Consider the following 21,522-nt stretch of genomic DNA (forward strand, 5'->3'; position numbering starts at 1 on the left):
ATTTATATATTAAATCAGTAAATATGTTTTGTTTATATATATAAAATATTAATATTTAGATATAAATTATATATGAATATATATATATATATATATATATTTGTTTTTTGTTTGTTTGTTTTTGTTATGAAATTACTAAAACTTAGTAAAAAAAAAAAAAAAATATAAAAATTAAATTTATTGGCCCAAGACCAAAGAGCCCACAACTAAGTCTGTAGATATGGCTTGGGTCCCTCAATGCAAGTCCCCCACCCCCCTTGTTTTAATTGTTTGGCGAAAATCAGGTCAAAAAAATATCATAGCACACCTTTCCAAACATGATGAATACTGTATGACTTAGAGTCAGGGGTTTGTTCAAATCCCTTAAGCATGAGCAATAATAATAATGCTTACCTCAGTGGGGTTTCCCAGTGTAATCAACAGAAAAACTACTATTGCATGAACCCAAAGTTACACATATCCAAAAGTTATAAATTCAAAGATTTTATTTTAAAGATTTCCATTTGTCTTAATGGATAAAGCAGAGCCCTCGAACCGTGTTTCATGTGGTCTCCTGCTGTTTATTAGCTCTTTATAATTCTCAATCAAGGCATCATTAAAATTTTATGGTTTCATATGAGAACAGTCTATGAATGGTTGCCGTCAGCCCTTTTCCAGACGCTGCTGCACTAATAGAATATGCAAGTCCTGTGGGAATCCACGGCCTAATCCGGCTCATAAACACACGTGCTGGACTGATGTTTTGTCTGGGATGCGTCCTGCTGAAGGCTGGCTCTCTTTATAGCTTACTTATGATGGAGTGAGACCATCAATCAGACGGCAGGAGCATAATGACAAAATCACGGAGCTATCGATCGGTCGGGCCTCTGTGGGGTGGAAGACACAGTGCTTGTTTACAGCCAGAGGACAGATAAAGCTACGCAGATCAATCAGACGAAGCCGAACGGATGGGGCAGGGCGGCTGAGACAACAAGAGAAGACATCTGAGGAGCAGCCTATTTTTTCCTAATGGCCCATGTTGTGCTGAGCTGTTTTAAGCCCTTTGTTGAATAGTCTGTGATGCTAACACATCACACACAGTCAGATCTTTTCAATGAATCCCATCCAAATGGTTCATAAATAAACAGTCTAGAGTCAACAACTCACCGACTCATTGACCTGCATATGAATTTACAATTTTTTCATTATTTTTAATGAAATGTATAATTTTATTGAGAAAGGATGGATTAAATTGATCAAAAGTCACAGTAAGGACTTTTACACTATTACCAAAGTCTTCTATTTCAAATAAATGCTGTTATTTTGAATTTTCTATTAGTTTTCACTGAAATATTAAGTTTTCAACAACTGTGATATTGACAAATGCTGTTATTTTGAATTTTCTATTAGTTTTCACAGAAATATTAAGTTTTCAACAACTGTTTTTACATTGAGAATATTAAGAAATGTTTCTTGAGCAGCAAATCAGCATATTAGTATGATTTCTGAAGGATCATGTGACACTGAAGACAGGAGTAATGATGCTGAATATTCAACTTTGTAATCACAGGAATAAGTTACACCTTAAAATATATTCAAATAGAAAATAGTTATTTTAAATTGTGATAATATTTTACAAAATTACTGTATTTTTAATCAGTTGAATGCAGACTTGGTGAACATAAAAGACTTCTTTCAAAAACAGGTTAAAAAATCATATTGATCCCAAACTTGAACGGTAGCATAATATGCAATGAATCGCTAAATCATTTTTTTTTTAAATAGTTCATTTAAACACACTTTTCATTAGAAAAGATTTGTGGAAAGACTTCCCATTAGTAGTAATGAATGTTAACAAGGAGCACAAAACAGGGATGGCAATGCTAAAATTTAATTATATCCATATAAACAGATGGAACCATTTCTGAGACAATGAGGGCTGATATTACAACCGTTTTATTCAACAATCTGTATAGTCTATTACGTCATAACTTGTCCTGCACCTGTGCTACAGATGCAAATGACACCTCATTTCATGCATCAGACATACAGTTTTTGCCTGGTGGGCAAAAAAATCTCACAGACTTTTGCTGTGAAATCTTTACCGATTTTTATAAAGTAAACATTTCAAGATGAACAATGAATATCCTACTTTTATATCATACTATCTGAGCCATAAAAGACTGATGTATCACAAAATACATAACTTAAAAAAAAAATAAATACTTTGTCTAAAGGTTCAACAAACTGTTCAATTAAAAAAGTTAGGTTGGGTTATACACCTATATCTACAGTAACTGGAAAGACACCTGCACACCATGTGCGTTGAAATGTTCTGAATGAAATGTTGGGAGTGCTGGTTTTCCACTTCTGGGACAAGCCAAAATGTTGGAGACATGACGAGTTGAGTTGTGATGTGTTTGCCTTCTCTCTTATTTATGACACATGGGCTGTCAATGCTTTAAATCATTGATTAGATCACAGATCCATCTTTGTAAGTAGTGCAGAGGTTAGTGGATTTTAGGGTGGATTTTCACCCTCATGTCACCCTCAAGTTCAGAACTGGATCAACCAGTTCAATGTAAATAAGGATCGTGTTGAGTAAAGACTTTCTGCACTTTTGTCAGGCTTTCATTCCGCTTTGTTCTGGTTCAGTTGGCAGGGCATGTTCATTCAACAGAATATCTGAATAAACAACGTCATGCTAAAAAAACAACATGTCAAAATTTTACCCACATTTTTGTTGTCTTTTGATACAGGGTGGGTAGGGACTGAGAAGAAAAGACGCACAAAGAGTTTCTGGATATATAAAGGAAGCAAAGGATTTTGAAATCACCTCAGACCGTTCCTCGGCACGTGCAACCTCCTCCTGGAGCAGATTGTGGGCAGTCTGAGGGCTGTGCTTCTCCGTGAAGACCTCTGGAAAACCACAAACATTTAATCTCAGTCAGTTTCAATTCTCAACATGACACTGGCTCAGAATCGAATTAAACAACACTATGAGAGATGGGAGCGAAAATGAATTTCTATAGATATTACTGTGACTCTACAGCACGTCACTTGCCCCGCTGCTGAATCTACAGCCCTACAGCAAAAACTGTGAAAGACAACATTGAATAATATGTAAATAATAAATAGCCTCCTGTTACACAGAGTGGGTGAATTTTAGTCTGTTTTCAGTTAATTGGTTGAACAGATTCACAAAATTGCTTAATCACTCGAAGAGTTGAGTGGTTCACAATTACTGAGTTAATAACTCGCTCATCAAAATGAGCCGTTACTGATATGTGTAGGGAAAATGTTTTGTGCTGTATATTTTATCTTACAGTTATCAATGGACTTAACGTCTGTTCACAGCAACACGAAAAGTTGGTTCAGACCAATGTGAAAAATCAGCAGACGGGCTGAATGAAAATGCGATTTCACTCTCGAACAGTAGGTGGAAAAGAGCTTAGATCACCTCTTCATAAAACACGTCGCACTGATGGCATGCAAATGTTTTTAGCAAAGAGGCACACGTTTCTTTAAGTTGTGTAGTGTATTTGCGACTTTTGACAAAGAGCGAATGTTTGCATCAGTCTGAACAGTATATTCAAATTTTGCCCTTAACATTCGTCTTGGTGTGAACATTGTGCTTAGAAGAAGAAAAACGCATTCATTCATATAATCCACTAGTAAACGGTAAATAGCTGAAGATTGCCATGATTGAGTTGCTAGTGTTGAACAGCAGTAAACTTAGGCATATTTAGGCATAATTTTGTGATTTCCATTATCAACAACTAAAACGGTTTCATTCATTTCATTGTGAAATGGACTAACATTTTTTTTTATAAAAATTACATGACAAAACATTTGAATATTTTGAAGAAACATCTTCACAACAATGTTGTGAACAGCAATGCATATGTAAATAAAACATAAGAATTATTCTATTGTCAAAGACAATAGATAAAATGGCATATTCAACATACCGTATGCATTGTAAATAGTATAAAATGATACTTTTGAACGTAAGCGTCACATATACAGCTTCATATGTATGGTTTTTCTAACATAGTTGGTTTGCTCGGTAGATCACGCGATACAGTAAGAAATCCCGTGAACCTACGGTTCGGCAAGACAGTTGAAACCTACGAATAAGGAAGTTAAAATAGCACGATTGCATCAGCGAATGCGTTTTTATCACTTTTGCCTTCGTAAACAATATCGGGTAGGTTTAGGGGGTTATGATATTTTCCAACATAATAGAGCATTAACATTTTAACGACACTCCCCGGCCGCACATATGAATTCTGAACTGCCACAATACGTACCTGAAACAACGTAATAAAGAACAAAACAATACATGCCTGTACCAATATAAAAATGTGGCCATGGTCACGTATTGAAGGCGCGTTTTAGCGCCACTCACTGGACATTTCCCTTTGAAACTCTCACAAAACGTGCAGTACGGTTGCAGAAATGTCGTATTTCCAATGAGCCTGGGCTGGAAAATCCAGACTCAAAAGGAGTTAAGAACTTAACTGTGTAAAGCAATTCAAATGAAAGTCCTATGCAAATGAAAGAACAGAAAAAGCTAACAAAATACTATAGATTTGACGAACTATACACAAAACATAAATAACTGCAATATTATCATATTGCGTTTCAGATATTGTTATAAATGTCCTATCTCTGAAGGCTCATTCACACTAAGGATGATAACTATAAATATTCACTCTAAATAATCATTCTAATTATATGAGGATAGCAAAGTTTACACCACAACTATAACAATAACGACACGGAGGAACGATATTGTTGGAATCACTTTCAGAGCTATTTTTTAATCTGATGAAAGATAAAAACATCGACAGCCAATCAGAATCCAGACTTTAAAGAACTTGAGAATTTGAAGCATTAGATTAAACAACCGCAGAGTGCTTATAAGAAATGTTTTCATACCTTGGTTTGTTCTTGGTGTGAATAGGCTGATTAACACCCGCAGTAACCAAGTTAACGACTTCCTGACGGAATCATGCGAGCGGTGGGTTAAAAACTCGCTCACTAAATCTGTCAGGAACTGTTACACGTTTGAACGTGCAAGCGCGCATTAGATTTGAGAGCTATGCACAAGAGGATGATTTCCAGAAAATAAAATACATTTCTGTCTGTTCTTCACATAAAGCTATCGCATGGCTTCAGAAGATTTCAAACATGCTATGATTGCTTTTGTGGTCCGTTTGGTGCATGATGCATGATTAACACATAAAAAACACTAGCTGATAGCTAGGGATGTGCGGGTCTAGTCGACTAGTCGACTAAACGGTACAGCTCCTACTAGTCGACACCGAAAACAATAGTCGATTACACGGCAGAAAAAAAAAACATGATTTTATCATTCAAATTACCATAATTTTAACATTGCATTTAAAACATTTTAAATAACAAGTTAAAATAAAACATTTGATAATTAATACATTATTTTAAAAAGTTTATCTGGGTGGAAACTACATTTTTACCTCAGACCTCACATGCGTTTTATTCGTGTCAGTTGCAGTGAGTTCAGAAATGACCATGCGAAAGACGAGCAAGGTGTGGTTACGAATGATGTATTACTCTTACCTTTATGAGCAAAAATGGCGGTGTATCCACTGAAAAAATATGCAAGTGATCGCGCTGGCTTCTCTATGTCCTGCAAAGCGCGCTTCAGCTTCCACTCTCCGCACAAACTATTGGATACATCGCTGAGTTTCGGTTCATTTTTGTAAAGCGCTCCTGATCAACACGAGACGGCAGAAAGCGCATCATGTTTGATTTCTTTATTTTATTAAAGCACAACGTTTTGTTGATATTGTGAGTGCACACAAATAAAAGTAGACCCTTTACAGTTACGAATGATGTATTACTCTTTTTAACGACCGCCTAAAATGAAATGATGATAACGCGAGGCAAGTGTGCGGCAAGCGGAATTCATTGAGGGATTTCACAGTGTGATTCATAGATTAAGTATTTCAAATATAGGCTATAATATATGCTACATGCACGCACAGAGGTTTTTTTTCTTACCATCTTTTGGGGGTTTCTTGCTTTTAGACTAGTCGATTAGTCGGATACAAAACTTTCGTTTAAACGACAGTCAAATTAGTCGTCGCGCACATCCCTACTGATAGCATCCCACTGCACAAACAGAAATGAGGTCTCTCGGAGGCTGGTAACTGTGTGCCAGCAGGACAAAAGAACATCACAACAGTGTGTGAAAACATATCTAGAGTGTGTTCAGCTGTGAAGAATCTCCGCTGCTTGAGTCTTGTGTAAAGTGCGGGACTGAAGCTGCTCTCGGGTCTCTTTGCAGTGTTATTGCAGGGCCCTGAGGGTGAGGGTGGATGCAATCACTTTCTGTTAGCTCATGTCCACTGATGAGAGTGAGGGGCTCGGACCCTCTAAGTGTTGTGCTGGGGTTGCTACGGCAACCGGCAATTATGCTAATGTGCAGATGTGCTGTGTTGAGTCCACAGGGGATATGAAAGCTGAGCTAGTGGCCATCGAGGGCATAGACAGGTCACGGCAATGACACCATTTGTGCTCGATTGAGCTGAGCCGCTCCCCAAACAAACCTCTATTATAGGATGGAAATGCTCCTGAGAAAATTACTGGGAAGGTACCATGGTAAAATGAAGGTATTAACTGGTAATTATAACGGTAATGTATGATTATTCACCGGTTAAATGGTAATCCGACACTGTGAAAAAAGTTAATTTTAATAAGGAAAAAATATATAAATGTTACATAAAAAAAAATACTATTTATACAGTGAATTTATTATACATGTATTACAGTATATTCATGTAATTTATTCAAGAAGATAATATATGCTCTTTTATGATTTTTCAGCATTATAAAGTATTAATCAGTTTAAAATGTAGGATGAAATGAGTATTATATTTAACAAATTGCTACATATACTTTTAAAGTAAAAGTAAATATTTGTTACAAATTATGTTTTACACTGAAAAACAACAAAACAGGGTGGTTATTGGAACTTCCTGCCAACATTTTCACTGCCCTCACCACAAAAAATAAAAAATTTCATTAGCAAAGTATTTTAAATGTGTCGCAAAAATATATATTAATCATTTCATTTAATGTTTCAGTTCTTTTTACAAAAAAAAGTCAAATAATTAAAAAACATTTATTATATACACTACCACTCAAAAGGTTGGGGTCAGTATTAAGATTTTAAAGGTTTATAAGAAATTTATATTTTTATTGAGAAAGAATGTGTTAAAGTTATCAAAAGTGTCAATAAAGACTTTTACATTTTTACAAAAAATTCTATTTGAAATAAATACTGCTTTTGAACTTTCTATTCATCTAAGAATCCTGAAAGTAGCTGCTAAAAATTCAGATTTCAAACATAAATTACATTTAAAACTACTAAATGGTTTATTTAAATTTTTAAATGAAAAAGAAAACAGTTCATTTCAATTGTAATAATTTTCCACATTACTGTTTTTACTGTATTTCTTTATTTTTTATCAAATATATGCATTATGCTTATACCTAGTAAGCATAAGAAACTAAAATAGAAGTATATAGTGTATAGAAATACAAACATTAGAATAATTTGATTGTCAAGAGATAATATTTGTTTTTATTGATCTTTTTTCCCTTCGTTAAAATGATACAAAAAGCAGTTTCATGGCTGGTAAGCAATATTTCTGTATGATACATTTTCTCAATTCACCTGCTATTGGCAGGTGTGGCAAAAACATGTAACATACTGTATGTGGCTCAAACGGACTGCAATTCTATTTGGTCCAGCTAGTAGTGCAGCAATTACACACATAATTACACTGTAATAATCATGGTAGTGACCAAAAACATGCCATTACCATTATACCACATCCAAATAGTCATGGTAATATCATGCTCCTATTCAAGTGAGTTACTGCATCTCCAGACATGCTTTTTCAAGCTTTTACAGCTCCTTAGTTCAAGTTAATCTATCTGAGATCCTCTCATGGAAGCAGGACTCATATGATGAGCTTCATCCTTAATTCATCGTCACTACTATGGATTGATGCCAACATTCAGGCACGCGCCTTGCCAATAACTCACAACAAAGCCTTTAATATTGCTGCTACATGCCCCGCTCTCAGAACATGAATAATCAAAGGCCCACTATGTCACATGCATTAGTGTGTATCTGTACGTTCTGGCCGTGTGCCTGCTGAGGCATGACGGCGTGAGCGAGGGGGGAGTGGCACACCACGTGCATGACCCCGGAGACCCACGACATGAAATGGTAATGGAAGGCGACAGACAGCCAAACAAACACTTGGGGAGCAGCTGTAGGTGACCTACATACTGGGGAGAAACCATGCAGATGAGCCGCAGGGTGTCCACTTCATGGCAAGGAAACTACTGGAGCCAGAGATATGACCTGGGGCTTATGGGGTCTCACAGTTACGATGGCTCTTGATGGATACAAAGCTAAGGACCCAAAGCTTTTATAGTGACATGACAGATCACAGTCCGTGGTCACGTGAAACCAAAATAGATACAATAGCAAAAAAGAAGAAGTGAGAATTGAATGAAATGGTCAATCAGAGAAAGAAATTCCTCATTCACCTGGACTGAACTTCAGATCAATAACCAGAGCAAAGTGCTGTCCTCACTCCATGAATACATAATGCTAATTGATTTCATTGACTGAACACAATCGTTTTATTCCAAACAAAAGGTCTTTTGAGGTCTGACTTTAGCATCCTGTTGTTTGCATTGTTCTAATTCCACAAAATGAAAAATTGTCTCTTCTCACTAGGCTTGCCGCGATAGACGGTGCTGACGGTGATACCGGTGTTAAGCCGCAACACTGGTTACGTAACTTGCCCAACGCGTCACCGACCCCCACCGTCGTTTTGATTTTTTTATAGTAATAAAAATCATTTAGTTCAGTAACAGAACAGACACTACAATTAAAAACTGAATGCGGTTGCTCAATGCAGTTGAACGACAGTTGCATCACAGATCAGATTTCGTTTCTCCAGTGAGGACAGTGAGTCGAGCTGACTGACAAGAAGAGTGAGGTGAGACAGACAAGATGATCGCGGATGATTTAGTTTCGAAACGAGATGCAAAAGCGCCTGTTTGGCAATATTTTGCCGTTTATGCTATTTAAAAGCTCAGGAAAAGAGGGAACGCCCCCGCCCCCGCGGTGATACCGGTATTACACGTCGATTAACCGGTGGGAAAATTTCCTCAATGTCACAACCCTACTTCTCACAGGATCAGAATAATTGTGAAAAAAAGTACAATTTCGCTTACCTTTAAAAAGAGTACTGATTATAAAAATAATGCATTTAAAATAATATACTTAAGTGTGAACTGAATGTTTTAGGTCACTTAACTACATGTTAATCACAATTCAACTGCAATGTATTATAGTTTACATTAATATGGAATAAAAATAGCTTTAGAGTGGCCACTTTATATGTAATTTCATAATGACGTCTTTGAAATACAGTTAAAGTGCACTGCAGAATGTACAAACAAGCATTTATGGTAAACTACAATACACTTTAATGTCATTTCTATTGAAACTTTTATGTCATGCATTTAAATATATTCGTAATTACACATTTGTAATGATGAAGTTGTCATTTTGCATATTCAAACTATAATAACTTTAAATGTAATATTAGTGTATTAACTTTAAATATTACAGTTACAATCAAGTACTTTTCAGTTACTTTTAATGTTCTTTAGAATGTTAACACATCAAAATAAATTACTTTAATGATTTAAATTGTACTTTAGAGTAAAACTTTTAATTTGACTATTATTATTATTACAAAGTTGTGTGCTCTCAAGTGAAAACAGTCATAAAACTCTAAGTACACTTCAGTGGCTTTTCCTTAAATATTATATATTTATTTTTTATGTATTTCATTAATATTGTATTACCTACGTAAGTACAGTTTTTAAACATACTTTTAAGATTTAAAGAACACTACAAGTGCAAATTCAATATAGTTAAGCACACTTCTTTTTGACGAGGGATCCTGTTAAATCAACTGTCAGCATCAGCAAAAACTCACATGCTCATAATACTTATTAGTGTAACAAATTGAATAGAAAACCCAACCTGAATTTCAGAATGTCTATTGTACCTTAGTATTTGGTTTGTTCTTCTTTTGCTTTAATGACAGCAGCAGTCGAACTGCTTGAACAAAACCTGTTCATGATCATGTTCTCCAGCAGGATTTGAGATGATCCAAAGATCAAGGAATGAAGACTACTGATTGTCTGCAATAAAGCATTTTCAGTTGAATTAAATCTTGATTATTAATCTTGCTGGCTTGGAAATTATCCTACAAAAGATACATACAAAGATATGCATGAGTCTCTGAGTATAAGACATACTGTATTAGCTGAAGCTGGTGAATGCTGGATAAATTATAGATAATCATTTGATACTCCAAGCCTTAAGTAGCAAATCAAAGTTAGCATGCATCCCAGTGGAACAGGCTTTTTTTTTTCAATGCAATGCAGTGTCAAACTGAGTCATATGTCAATGGATATGACTCACTGCTATGCATTATATAATACACAACACTATGCTATTAGTGAAGAAAATAAAAGGTAACAACACAACAAAATTACTCCAAGGGATTCCAGAAAACAGTACAATGCTTCCAGAAGTCTGCATCTTTATAGTTTTACACGTAAAGCAATGATGTATATTTCACATGATATCCACTCACATGAGATTAAGATTCATGTTTTACTTTCATATTATTTATATACTATTATAGTATTTATTAATATTTTGAAGTAGCTTTGATTATTACATTTTCAGTTGATTTTAATTTTAGTTTAGGTTTTAGTAATTTTATGTTGTGCTTGTTTCATATTTCTATTAACTATATTTCAGTTTTAACTTAGTAGTTCAACTTATTTTCAGTTATTTGCCAAGGTAACAAGCTGTTTTAAAGCTTTTTATCTAATATTTATATTCTATCTCAGCTTTATTACTAGGGCTGGGTTTTGACACAAATTTCACGATTCGATTCTCATTCACAAGCTTGCGATTCGATTCAATATCGATTATTTTGGATATATATCAGGTACAGTACATGCCAAATTTTCTCAAGGAAAAAAAAAATCTCTCAACCTATGCTGTAAAATATACATGAGAGTCAGTTGGTACTACACTACTATAACATTGAAGGTTAAAATTGACCGATTCGTTAAAATTACACTTAATGAAGTTTTGAAAATAATAAAGTTACAATTACATAATAATATTTCTACTTCAGTTTTTTTTTAATATATAAACAATGGTGGCTGTCATAAAAACTTGATGGATTTATTCAAACATAAATTAAATATTGAAGAACAGTAAAATTTATAATGAATATGTTATATGGTGCATATATTTAGCAAAATGCCCCTCTCTGCAGTTTATTTTTCTATCTGACTAATGAGTTTATGGCCACCGAATATGTTTTTCTGAGGTAAATGTGACGTTACGTGACATTGTTTACAAGCCCTTATATTGACGTCTTTGAGGGCTGAAACACTGATTGAGCGATTACATGAGACAGGATACGGATTGTAAAGTTGTACTCTTTCTTTTAACTTACCTTCGGATGTTTAGTCATGTTTATTTTGTGCTGAAACTGGTATTAATGTGGAGGAGATGATCTGTGTGTATTGTAGGAGCTAGACGACGTATGATGACGTGTGACGGCATAGTAGTGGTGTCCCAATTCTTAGGGGAATATTTTCACCCCTACCCCTTGACACTCTGTTTCAAGGGACAAGGGGGAAGGGGTATAAAATCGAATTGGGATTGGGCCTTTGTTTCATATTAAAAGTACCAAAGCACAATGCTTATTGCGATATATTGGATGGGAGGTGCCCTTCAACGTTCCGTCCATTAACTGAAAACAGGCTAGACTAATCGATTCTTGGGATTTAAGAATCGATATCGTTCCGTAAAAATGAGAATCGATTAATATCGAGTTATCGATATTTTTTACCCAGCCCTATTTATTACAATTAATGAAAACTATTTTTAACAGTTTCAGTTTTAGTTAATAATAACAACACTGCTCCTGACTTAAAAACTGTTATTATTAAGTGTCAGTGCAGCTTTCAGAGGATGTAAATTAACCTGATTTGATTTTACTTGCTCAAAATCGGTTAAGAATCAATAAATCTATTTTTGTCATGCCAATAAAGCATTTTGAAATGAAATCTAATTATTTGCAATTCAACACAATGCACCCTGTCAACCCAAGTCATATGTCAATGGATTGGACTTATTAATATGTATGGAAGGAAAGTGCTATTTACAAAAGGACTTCTGTCAGTGTAAAGCCACCTTGAAATACAACACTTTAGCAAACGTTTTGTTTGCGTTGCAAGCTAATGCTGCGGTGGCATCACATTGCTGTTATTGGCCTCCGATCATTCATTCAAGAGTATTTTCACTTTCTATAACTCACCTTCTCTTTCCATAAAGAAGGTGTGTACTGCTACACAATGATGGATGGTATCCAAACTATTTGGAATAATTGATTATCTGGCATCTATTCCACGTGGTTTAGTTCACATTGGTTTCATTTAATGGAATTTGGCAAACTAGCTTTAAAGGACTTGATTATTGTGTGAGCATACACACAGGAAAAATTGCAAAGTTCTCTTCTTTGCAAGCATGTATGCACACACTCCCTCACTTCCTGTCAAAAATAACAGAACGGTGGGTGTTCTTTTGTGGTCTTTACAGATAAATACCACCGGCTGCTTTCCTGTCATCAGAATGAAAGGAATAACTTCAGACGACTAACGCGCCCCGGTTGGTTTGCACGCGAAAACCTCCACATCACATCCTCTCGTACTTACGAGAGTAAAAGATTAGTTCAGGCCAAAAATCAACATGAATATTCTAAATCTGTATGTTGTCATTTCTTTCCATGAAACACAAAAGGATAATTACATAAAAATATCACCATGCATGACATTTCACAGTGAAGATGCAAAAAAGAACCATAAAAGCAGTCCATACGGCTTCTGCACTATATTCCAAGTCAGTGATGACCTTTCCCCAGAAGAAAGTCATACAAGTTTGGAACAATATGATTGGTAGTAAATTATGTCAATTTTCACACTTCTTGATTAAAGCACTGAACTGACATCTGTAATGCTTCTGCACTGCAACATTCTGTGAAAGCGTCACTTCTGGTGTAAAATTAGAGGGGAAAGCACACCAGCGCCCTTCTGAAGAATGCACTCATTGAGGGCTTTTGTTCAGGTTTTCCTCGGGTCAAAACAGACAATGTGAGGACACCACACAAGCCCAAACACAGGGATGCAGGTGCCTGAGGAGACCTTTCTGTTTAATTAAAAGACCCGACAGCTAGGTCAGCACGCGTTTTCTTCTAATAAACGGCAACACGCTCAAAACAGACTCAGCATGACTACATCTCTTTTAACAATCGTGTATGGCCATAAAGCGCTCATAATAAAAATAGGCACTACCAAAAAAGTACCATTGCATTATTATAATTTTTTTTTTTTTACAAGTATCGTGGTAGTTAATGTAGTGGTGGTTTGGAACAACTAAAACTGTATATATTTTAAAGTTTATGTACACTACCATTCAAAAGTTTGGGATCAGTGAGATTTTTAATGTTTTTAAAAGGAGTGTCTTATGCTCATCAAGACTGCATTTATTTGATCAAAACTACAGAAAAAACTGTAATATTGTGAAATATTATTACAATTTAAAATAATAGCTTTCTATTTTAATATATTTTAAAATGTAATTTATGCCTTTGGTGGCAAAGCTGAATTTTCAACAGCCATTACTACAGTCTTCAGATATAATTCTAAAATGCTGATTTATTACCAATGCTGGAAACAGTTGTGCTGCTTAATATATTTATTTTTCTTTTTTGGAACCCGTGATACTTTTTTCAGGATTCTTTGATGAATAAAAAGTTCAAAAGAACAGCATTTATTCAAAATAGAAATCTTTTGTAACAATATTGACTACCATTCAAAAGTTTGGGGTCAGTTTTTATTTTTTTTTGGTGAAAGAAATTAAAGGGGTCATATGATGCGATTTCAATTTTGGAGACACTGTGTTTCGTTGCGAAAGCGAAACTACTTTGTTTGGCCTTCCAAAAGAGGACGATATCCGCTTCGTCATGCCTGGAGCTGATCCGTGCTGGTCACTGAGGGAATACATCAACTTCGCGCTGTGGACCGCAGGATCGGCTTTCACCGTGGACGAATTGGAGTCCAGCCCGGGGTCGTCACATGTGGTTGCCACAAGCCCGCCGGATGCTCCTTCGTCGAATCCGCCGGCCGCGCCGTTCTCAAGCTCACCGGCCTCCTCTCACTCTAGGCTGCCGCCACCGCGTGTGGCGCTGTTTCGTTGTGAAAGCGAAACTACTTTGTTTGGTCTTCCAAAAGAGGACACGACTAGAAATCAGTGGTTAAATTGTATTTACAACACTGTTCCAGAACAGTATATGACCCCTTTAATACTTTTATTCAGCAAGGATATGTTAAATTGATCAAATGTGAAGGCTATTGTATATTGTTACAAACAATTTCTATTTTGAATAAATGCTGTTTCATGTTTTCCACAAAATATCTAGCAGCACATCTTTGCCATCAAAGGAATAAATACAAAATCATTAAAATAGAAAAGTTATTTTCAACTTTCAACTTTTTTAGGTATTAGATTTAGTATTAAAAATGGATCATTAAGGAGCAGAACAGTCTTATGTTATAATTATATCGTATATCTTAATACTTATATGGTACTGCAAAAGAATTTGAGCAACATGTGCACAATCTACCATACTACAGACAATTTATGCTTATTAGTGGTATTTGTTATGAAAATATTTGAGCTATTTTCCTAATATTCAGCAAAGCATTTAGTTTCCCCTCCCTTTCAGTGTCACTGAGCTTAAGCCAATGTGAAAGAGTCAACGCAGAAATGTCAACATAATGTATCAAGTTTATTTTTTCTAAGGGCTTTTGGCGTGGAGTACCCAGTTTGGGTTGGATTCTCAGGAGATTGATTTCAAAAGCTTGTGAGAGGCCCCTTTCTCCCACTGAGTGATTAAGGCCTCGTGTGTGGTAGCTCAATGGCCCTAATCCAGCTTTGATAACTGCCCCCTGCATTCAAACACTGAGAGAGGGCCAGAGTGACTTCACATCCTGTTAATTACCAACTCCTCCATCAGTAAGAACTATGCACTCTCACAGAGTTCCCCAGCCTCTTTGGCTGCCCCAGCATGCCTCTTCTCCATGCGATTTACAGGCACTTTGAGATATAGATGCCCTTTTCATGATCGCAATGACGGCTGACCCCCCTTCTGGAGGAGTTGAGGGTTTTTGTGGTAAGGGTGGAGCGTTTGACAACCAGTTTGGTGAAAGTTCTGCGGGTATGTGTTGAGATGTCAATGATAGGTTGCAGTGTGTGTGAAAGGTCAGCAGGTCGGGCCTCGGGCAAACGGTGTCGTTACGCTAAGTTAACAATAAAAGGGCACCCGTGGTGCTCTTTGTTTTTGAAGCAGGATGGATAGTCTATCGCATACCAGCACAGGTCAAGAATGTGCCGTCGGCCACATGTGAGGGGGAACAGTAGGAACAGGAGATTTAAACAATCTTGAGTCATGCTCGTACACATTTGGCGAAAGCATTAAAAGCAAATTGGAAAGTCTGAGTGGGAACGAAACCGCCTGGAATGGTGGCATCATCAAGCTAGATTGAATTCCCATGAAGAAACAAGTAGTGCACTTTCCCAAGCCAAATTCTTCTCCTAACGTCTGTCGCAGCCACGGCGTATTACGCAATAACTCGCAAGCCTCTGAGCCAGAACTCCGGTCTCAGCTGATGGAGCAATCCAACGGTTTTTCATTCTTTCTTTCGGCTCTGAGTGAATGAGAATCAGATGTTTGGTGTTGGGGGAACGATCTCCCACCCATCCGGCTGTAGCCTGCAGCTGGAGGCACTGGTACATGTGCACTACATGGTGACAGGAAGGTGAACATTCCACCCTCCTTCCGTCACTAGCCGGCAGCTGCGAGAGCGAAGGAAAAAAAACGTCCTGTGAAACAGCGTTTCTTCAGTGATCTTTGCCCGTGTGGCCATGGAGATGCGAACTTCCTGTACAAGCTCTGTCAGAGCGTGTAAGCAGACTAGCAGATATCTCCGCTGATCTTTTGTTGCTCAGTTGGACACCGAAGGAACCCCACCGTCTCCTCCTCCTTTCTGCCCGCTCAAAACAGTTCAATTTCCTGCTGGCATTTCACTCCGGCAACTTTTTTCAGCAATGTCCTTCAGACTTCGGTTCCCAGACGCTCCCGGGCTCTCGGGTGAAGGGGTGGGTCGGAGGGTGATACTTTCTGACTATCATATGAATCTCTGCCTTTTCTTTAAGCGCCACTGGAGGTGGGGTCTCAAACAAAAGGCCTTTCAAATGGATCTGCATCACTAGTTGAGCTGCACAATGGTGAGGAGGGGCCAAAAAAGTCAACAAATAATTCATATCAGCCTCTGTGGTCTAAGGGCTGAAAGGTGGGCCCAGAAGTACGAAAGGTGGGTCAATGTTGTGGGCTACAGCGGAAATATATACGGTGTGATCGTACATGAATTAATGCAACTGGCTAATCTTGTAGTCTGCACAGTCACCGCATGCCTAAATCATTTATGCACACAGGAGAACGATGGCGGAGCAAGAACTCCAGAGAAAGATTTCCAGAATTCCAACGTTTTCCTCTGAGATCCCAGCTGGGCCACTTCATTTAAGCAGTTTCCATTGCAAACAAAAATCAGTGTACACAACAGATACTTGTTGTTTGCCTAAACAAACAGAGTAAAACTAAACAGTAGTACCACTTTTGAATGTGGTATTTCACTGTCCACCCACAATACAAGACCCTTAACATGCTTAAACTCAGCATCAACTAGTACTTAAACTCATACGGTTTAATTCATTAGTTTCTGTCATTCTTTTTTAGCTCAAAACACAGCTCAATTCTATGTAAAATAGGGTCATTATAGGTCTTATTCACAAAGCTATTTGCCGTCCACAGTTAATGTTGCATCCTGGTTAAGAACTTCTTTTAAATTGGATGAGTACATTTTCTACTGATCACAGCAGCACTAATTCAGCAAATGATGGAGAACCATGGGTAAACAATAAATTTTTTTTGCTGCTGACCAAGTTGAGCCAGTTGTTCCTACCTTGCAAACATTTTCACTGGCCTATCAGAAAAGAACGATAAATTTTTATTTCTAGTAATGTATTTTATGCTTGCTATTTATAAATATTTAAATTTTTCAATAAATTATTTATTTTTGAATTTATTTTAGCTAGCTAGATAACATTATCCTAATGATAAATCAGCATAATTTGCATCAACAATGTAGAGTACATCACAGAAAACCAAACATTTAAGTTTGCAGAGCATAAAAACAGATACATTAACATAACATATTCAATACACAGCACTGGTCTTTCACATTGGCCCACGGTCAATGGCCATCCTTATTAATGAGACCTGAGAAAAGCGCATTGAAGAGTCATATCCAGATATGCCAAGTATATCATATTTTAAGCATTTTAAAGAGCAGATTCACGTATTAGTTCAATTTACATGTTAGCATGTAAATAGATCTTTCAATTCATGTTATGACCCTGTAAACCTAGTAAATATATTCACATTTGCATGATATCTATAAAAGCATAACAGAAAGGAATTTGAGTATCTATATATCTATAAAGCACTGTTTACCTGGAACAAATTTCACCTACAGGAATCATGATAACACTTTAACCAGAAGTTCATCCACCTAGAAAAGTAGTCAAGGCCAAGTTCACACATTTTTACTGAATAAGTTTTACTGAAAAATACCTCATTTACATTTCTGCTTGTAAAACCTCCAGTACGATCGCCCAACAGTCGTCCATTGTAAGTGACTTACTATAAACATGTTTTTATTTGTTTTTACAAACTGAAGGAAAACTTGCGTCAAAATGATTCTCTTCCCATTTATTTTCCTTAGTTTAATAAACATTCAGTATGATGGACTATTTAACCATTGAAAAGAATCAATGCTCAAATCCTGACCATGTAGCATTATGAACTTTGATGCCTAAAATAATAAAGAAAACAATAACAAAAGGACTGATTTCTAACTCACAAGCTCTCTGTTGTACAAGCTAATAATCGACATGCCATGTCAGCGGGCCAATAAAAAAGATGGGGCGTGAGAAACTCAAGCTGAGCATTCAGCCAAGAGAGGAAAACCGTAGAAGAACACAATAATATTTCTCTTTTTCTGGCCACGCTGAGAGAAAAAGGAAAACAAGTCCCTGTGAACCCAGGAGGAACTTTAGGAAGTGAAACCTCAGCACCTTAAGTACATCTGATCCAGATGAGGGCAGCTATTCCTGGACTGGTGGGGAAGCCAAGTGGGGACCTTGTGGCCCCAGACTACCCCTTTGGGACCTGACCGCTACACTCCACCCTGGTGAGGGGGCGACTGAAGGTAACGCTGGAGATATCGCAGCTGGACGGATCAACAATCCAGGCATAGGTCAGCATGTCAGCCGTTCTTGCATTGAATAAATGAGGAGCTCCGGACGTCAGTGTGTGTTATTATGGAACAATGTTGCCTGGCGATATTGAAATATTACCAGCAGAAGCACATGACAGCAGTGTCCCGATGCTATTCTTAAACTGCTCAGTCAAAAGCCGGTGTATCATCAGATATCGGTCATCAGATTAGCAGCATACTTAAATGAACTCTATGTCTAGCATTGCTTTAATCTGGGGAAGAGCACAGAATAATTTTTCCCTGTGTAAGGATAAAAGAAACTCAGATACTTTGATCTCCTGAGAAACAGACAATACAAACTTACACGGGCATCTTCGAGACACCCCACAGAGTGGTGGTGCAGGAAACGCCTCTCTCACATATGCATCAGTTCCTTTTCATCTCCTTCTTTATCAAATTAAACTATGATGTGAAAAATCAGCTTTGGAGATGAATTTCATTTGGAGTCTCCTCATACAGCGAGACGAGACAATCAGTATCATGGACTTATTTTTTCTGGTGAATACTGATATGGATTTATCGCTTAGCCCTAGATATAGCTAATATAAAAAGCAAACAACACAATGTGTGTTGAACCATGAAGAAAATGAGAAACAGTTGGTGTACTTAGCATTCACAACACCACTCGCGCAAGACCCTAAACCTCTACTCACCAAGTCGGCTTTGCTTTTCCCTGCAGGCAGTGGTCAGTTTTGCCAGTTCCTTGTACTTTGCAGCCAACTGCAGCTTGCCGTTTTGAAGGTGAGGGCGTTGTGAAAGGCTCTCTTCTGCAAGACTCCGATTGGTTACTAACAAGGAATCACTGTCCAGCTGGAGCTCCTGGAACTGAACACAAATTTCAGTTAATCATCGCTCAAGGAACAAAACTAGGACAAAAAAAGTAGAACACAAAGGCTGATCATCTTTAATACAATCTAACACCAATCGATCCTACAACCTAAAGAAAGTCCAAGATGTGTTAATCAGTGATGAGTATCACAGGGACATTTAAAGGAGACATATTATGCCCCTTTTTACAATATGTAATATAAGTCTCTGGTGTCCCCAGAATGTGTCTGTGAAGTTTCAGCTCAAAATACTCCACAGATCATTTATTATGTTTTGAGTGGAAGCAGAAACACGCTGTTTTTCGGGCCTGTTTCTTTAAATGCAAACGAGTTGCTGCTCCCCGCCCCCTTTTCCAGAATAGAGCTGCACCATTACATCTCGGACCAGCTAAAAACATCTGTTTTGGTTCTGATTATCATGTTTATCGCGCTGAAATCATGCGTTTTAAACCATGAGTTTAAACTTCTGATATACGGTTATCTGAGAGCACACATCCGAAGCACACGGACAGAAAGCGGCTGTCACAGCATGTGAGTACTAAACTAAGTTCTCATTCACACACAAGTTTACGTTAAAAACACACACGAGTTACAAAAACAGTCGGTTATGTATGTGAAGGTAAACTACTGGGAAATAAATCGCATGTTTATTTTAGATCTGTGTGGCAGCAGCAATATACTTAAATAAATCAATAAATCCACTGCTCTCTTGTCTCCTCTGAGGCTGGGACTCTAAATAGTCTTCCTTGGTTGGTAGATGCACCAGGGACCTAATTATAGCACTTAAAACCTGGAAAAGTCAGATTTTCATGATATGTCACCTTTAAGTTAATTTCTTATGTACCGTGTACATTTATACTGTGTGTGAAAAATAACAAATGTGGTATTATAAAGTCAACATTTTGTTTATTCTATTAAATAACTGTAAATATTGAAGCAAAAAATGATTATACAATATTACATGAGATTTCCATGATATGTCACCTTTAAGTTAATTTCTTATGTACCGTGTACATTTATACTGTGTGTGAAAAATAGCAAATGTGGTATTATAAAGTCAACATTTTGTTTATTCTATTAAATAACTGTAAATATTGAAGCAAAAAATGATTATACAATATTACATGAAAAGTAGATGAGTACAGTTGAAAAATCTTGAGAAAACTTTGACAAACTTTGAGGTTTGAATGTTTTATTGAAAAAGAAAGGCAGAAACAAAGTCAGATGAAGAAGATGTCTCAGACATGCCATATTAGACCTCTTCAGACTTCATTTGACCCCCAAAGAAACCATATCAAAGCAGTTCAGTTACCAATAAACCTTTTCAGACCAATTAGATCTGATCAATAAGATCAAACATGAAAGCCCATCAGACCACCTTTCTAAGCATTGCTAGCGTGTCTCTAATAGTGTTTCTTAACAAGTGTTGTTAAGCATGGTTAGCATGTTACTTGGTGTTGCTAGAGTGATTTACTCTGTTCGAATATTAGAGTATAATCTATTAGATTAACACGTTTTAGCATGTTGCTAGCATGTTTTAAGTTTAGCATGTTACTGTCATGCTCCTAAGCTATTTTAGCATGTTTCTAACATGTTTTAACATCTTGCTACGATGCTTTAGAATGATAGGATGTCCTGTAACTTATCACGGCTGCATCAGATTTACAAGAGATAGCTGGAAGCAAAAGCTTGTATTGCTCGAGGTTTTATCACATAGCATACTGTATAAACAGAGTCTAAAGCTTTTCTTTTTGCATATTGAAAGAGCACGTTCCACAACTGAGGGATTTTTTTACTCGTTTGGATCAGGTCAACTTTTGTTTCAATGTAATCCTGTGTAGACGCTGTTAAGAATGCAGTTCCTCAAACAAGATGGCCATCAAGGTCAAACCACAGAAGTCAGGAATGCAAGAACACAGAGAACTCGGAATGTATTCAGGACTTATGAGGCATACAGAGTGAGTGTGAATAATGCAACTCAATACATCACATTTCTCAGGGGTCATATGAGGTTAGGTTATTATGCCAGGCACAGAATCCATGAACGTTTCCAAGAGAGATTGTAGGAAATGTAAAAAAG

The 21,522-nt window shown here is 36.9% G+C and overlaps 1 protein-coding gene across 1 annotated transcript in view; it reads right to left on the bottom strand.

Annotated features, from left to right (window-relative positions):
- Nucleotides 1–20,295, bottom strand: part of LOC107689385 (vacuolar protein sorting-associated protein 37D-like) — a 23,774-nt gene extending 3,479 nt beyond the window's left edge. The window contains exons 1-3 of the mRNA XM_016487350.1: nucleotides 20,287–20,295; nucleotides 19,269–19,440; nucleotides 2,816–2,898 (exon numbers count right to left, since the gene is read on the bottom strand). Coding sequence (XP_016342836.1) covers nucleotides 2,816–2,898; nucleotides 19,269–19,440; nucleotides 20,287–20,295 — 264 coding nt within the window. The remainder of the gene's footprint in view (nucleotides 1–2,815; nucleotides 2,899–19,268; nucleotides 19,441–20,286) is intronic.
- Between the last annotated feature and the right edge of the window lie 1,227 nt (nucleotides 20,296–21,522).

The sequence above is a fragment of the Sinocyclocheilus anshuiensis genome, unplaced genomic scaffold (assembly GCF_001515605.1).
Source record: "Sinocyclocheilus anshuiensis isolate Anshui unplaced genomic scaffold, SAMN03320099.WGS_v1.1 scaffold946, whole genome shotgun sequence".
NCBI classification, from domain to species: Eukaryota; Metazoa; Chordata; class Actinopteri; order Cypriniformes; family Cyprinidae; genus Sinocyclocheilus; species Sinocyclocheilus anshuiensis.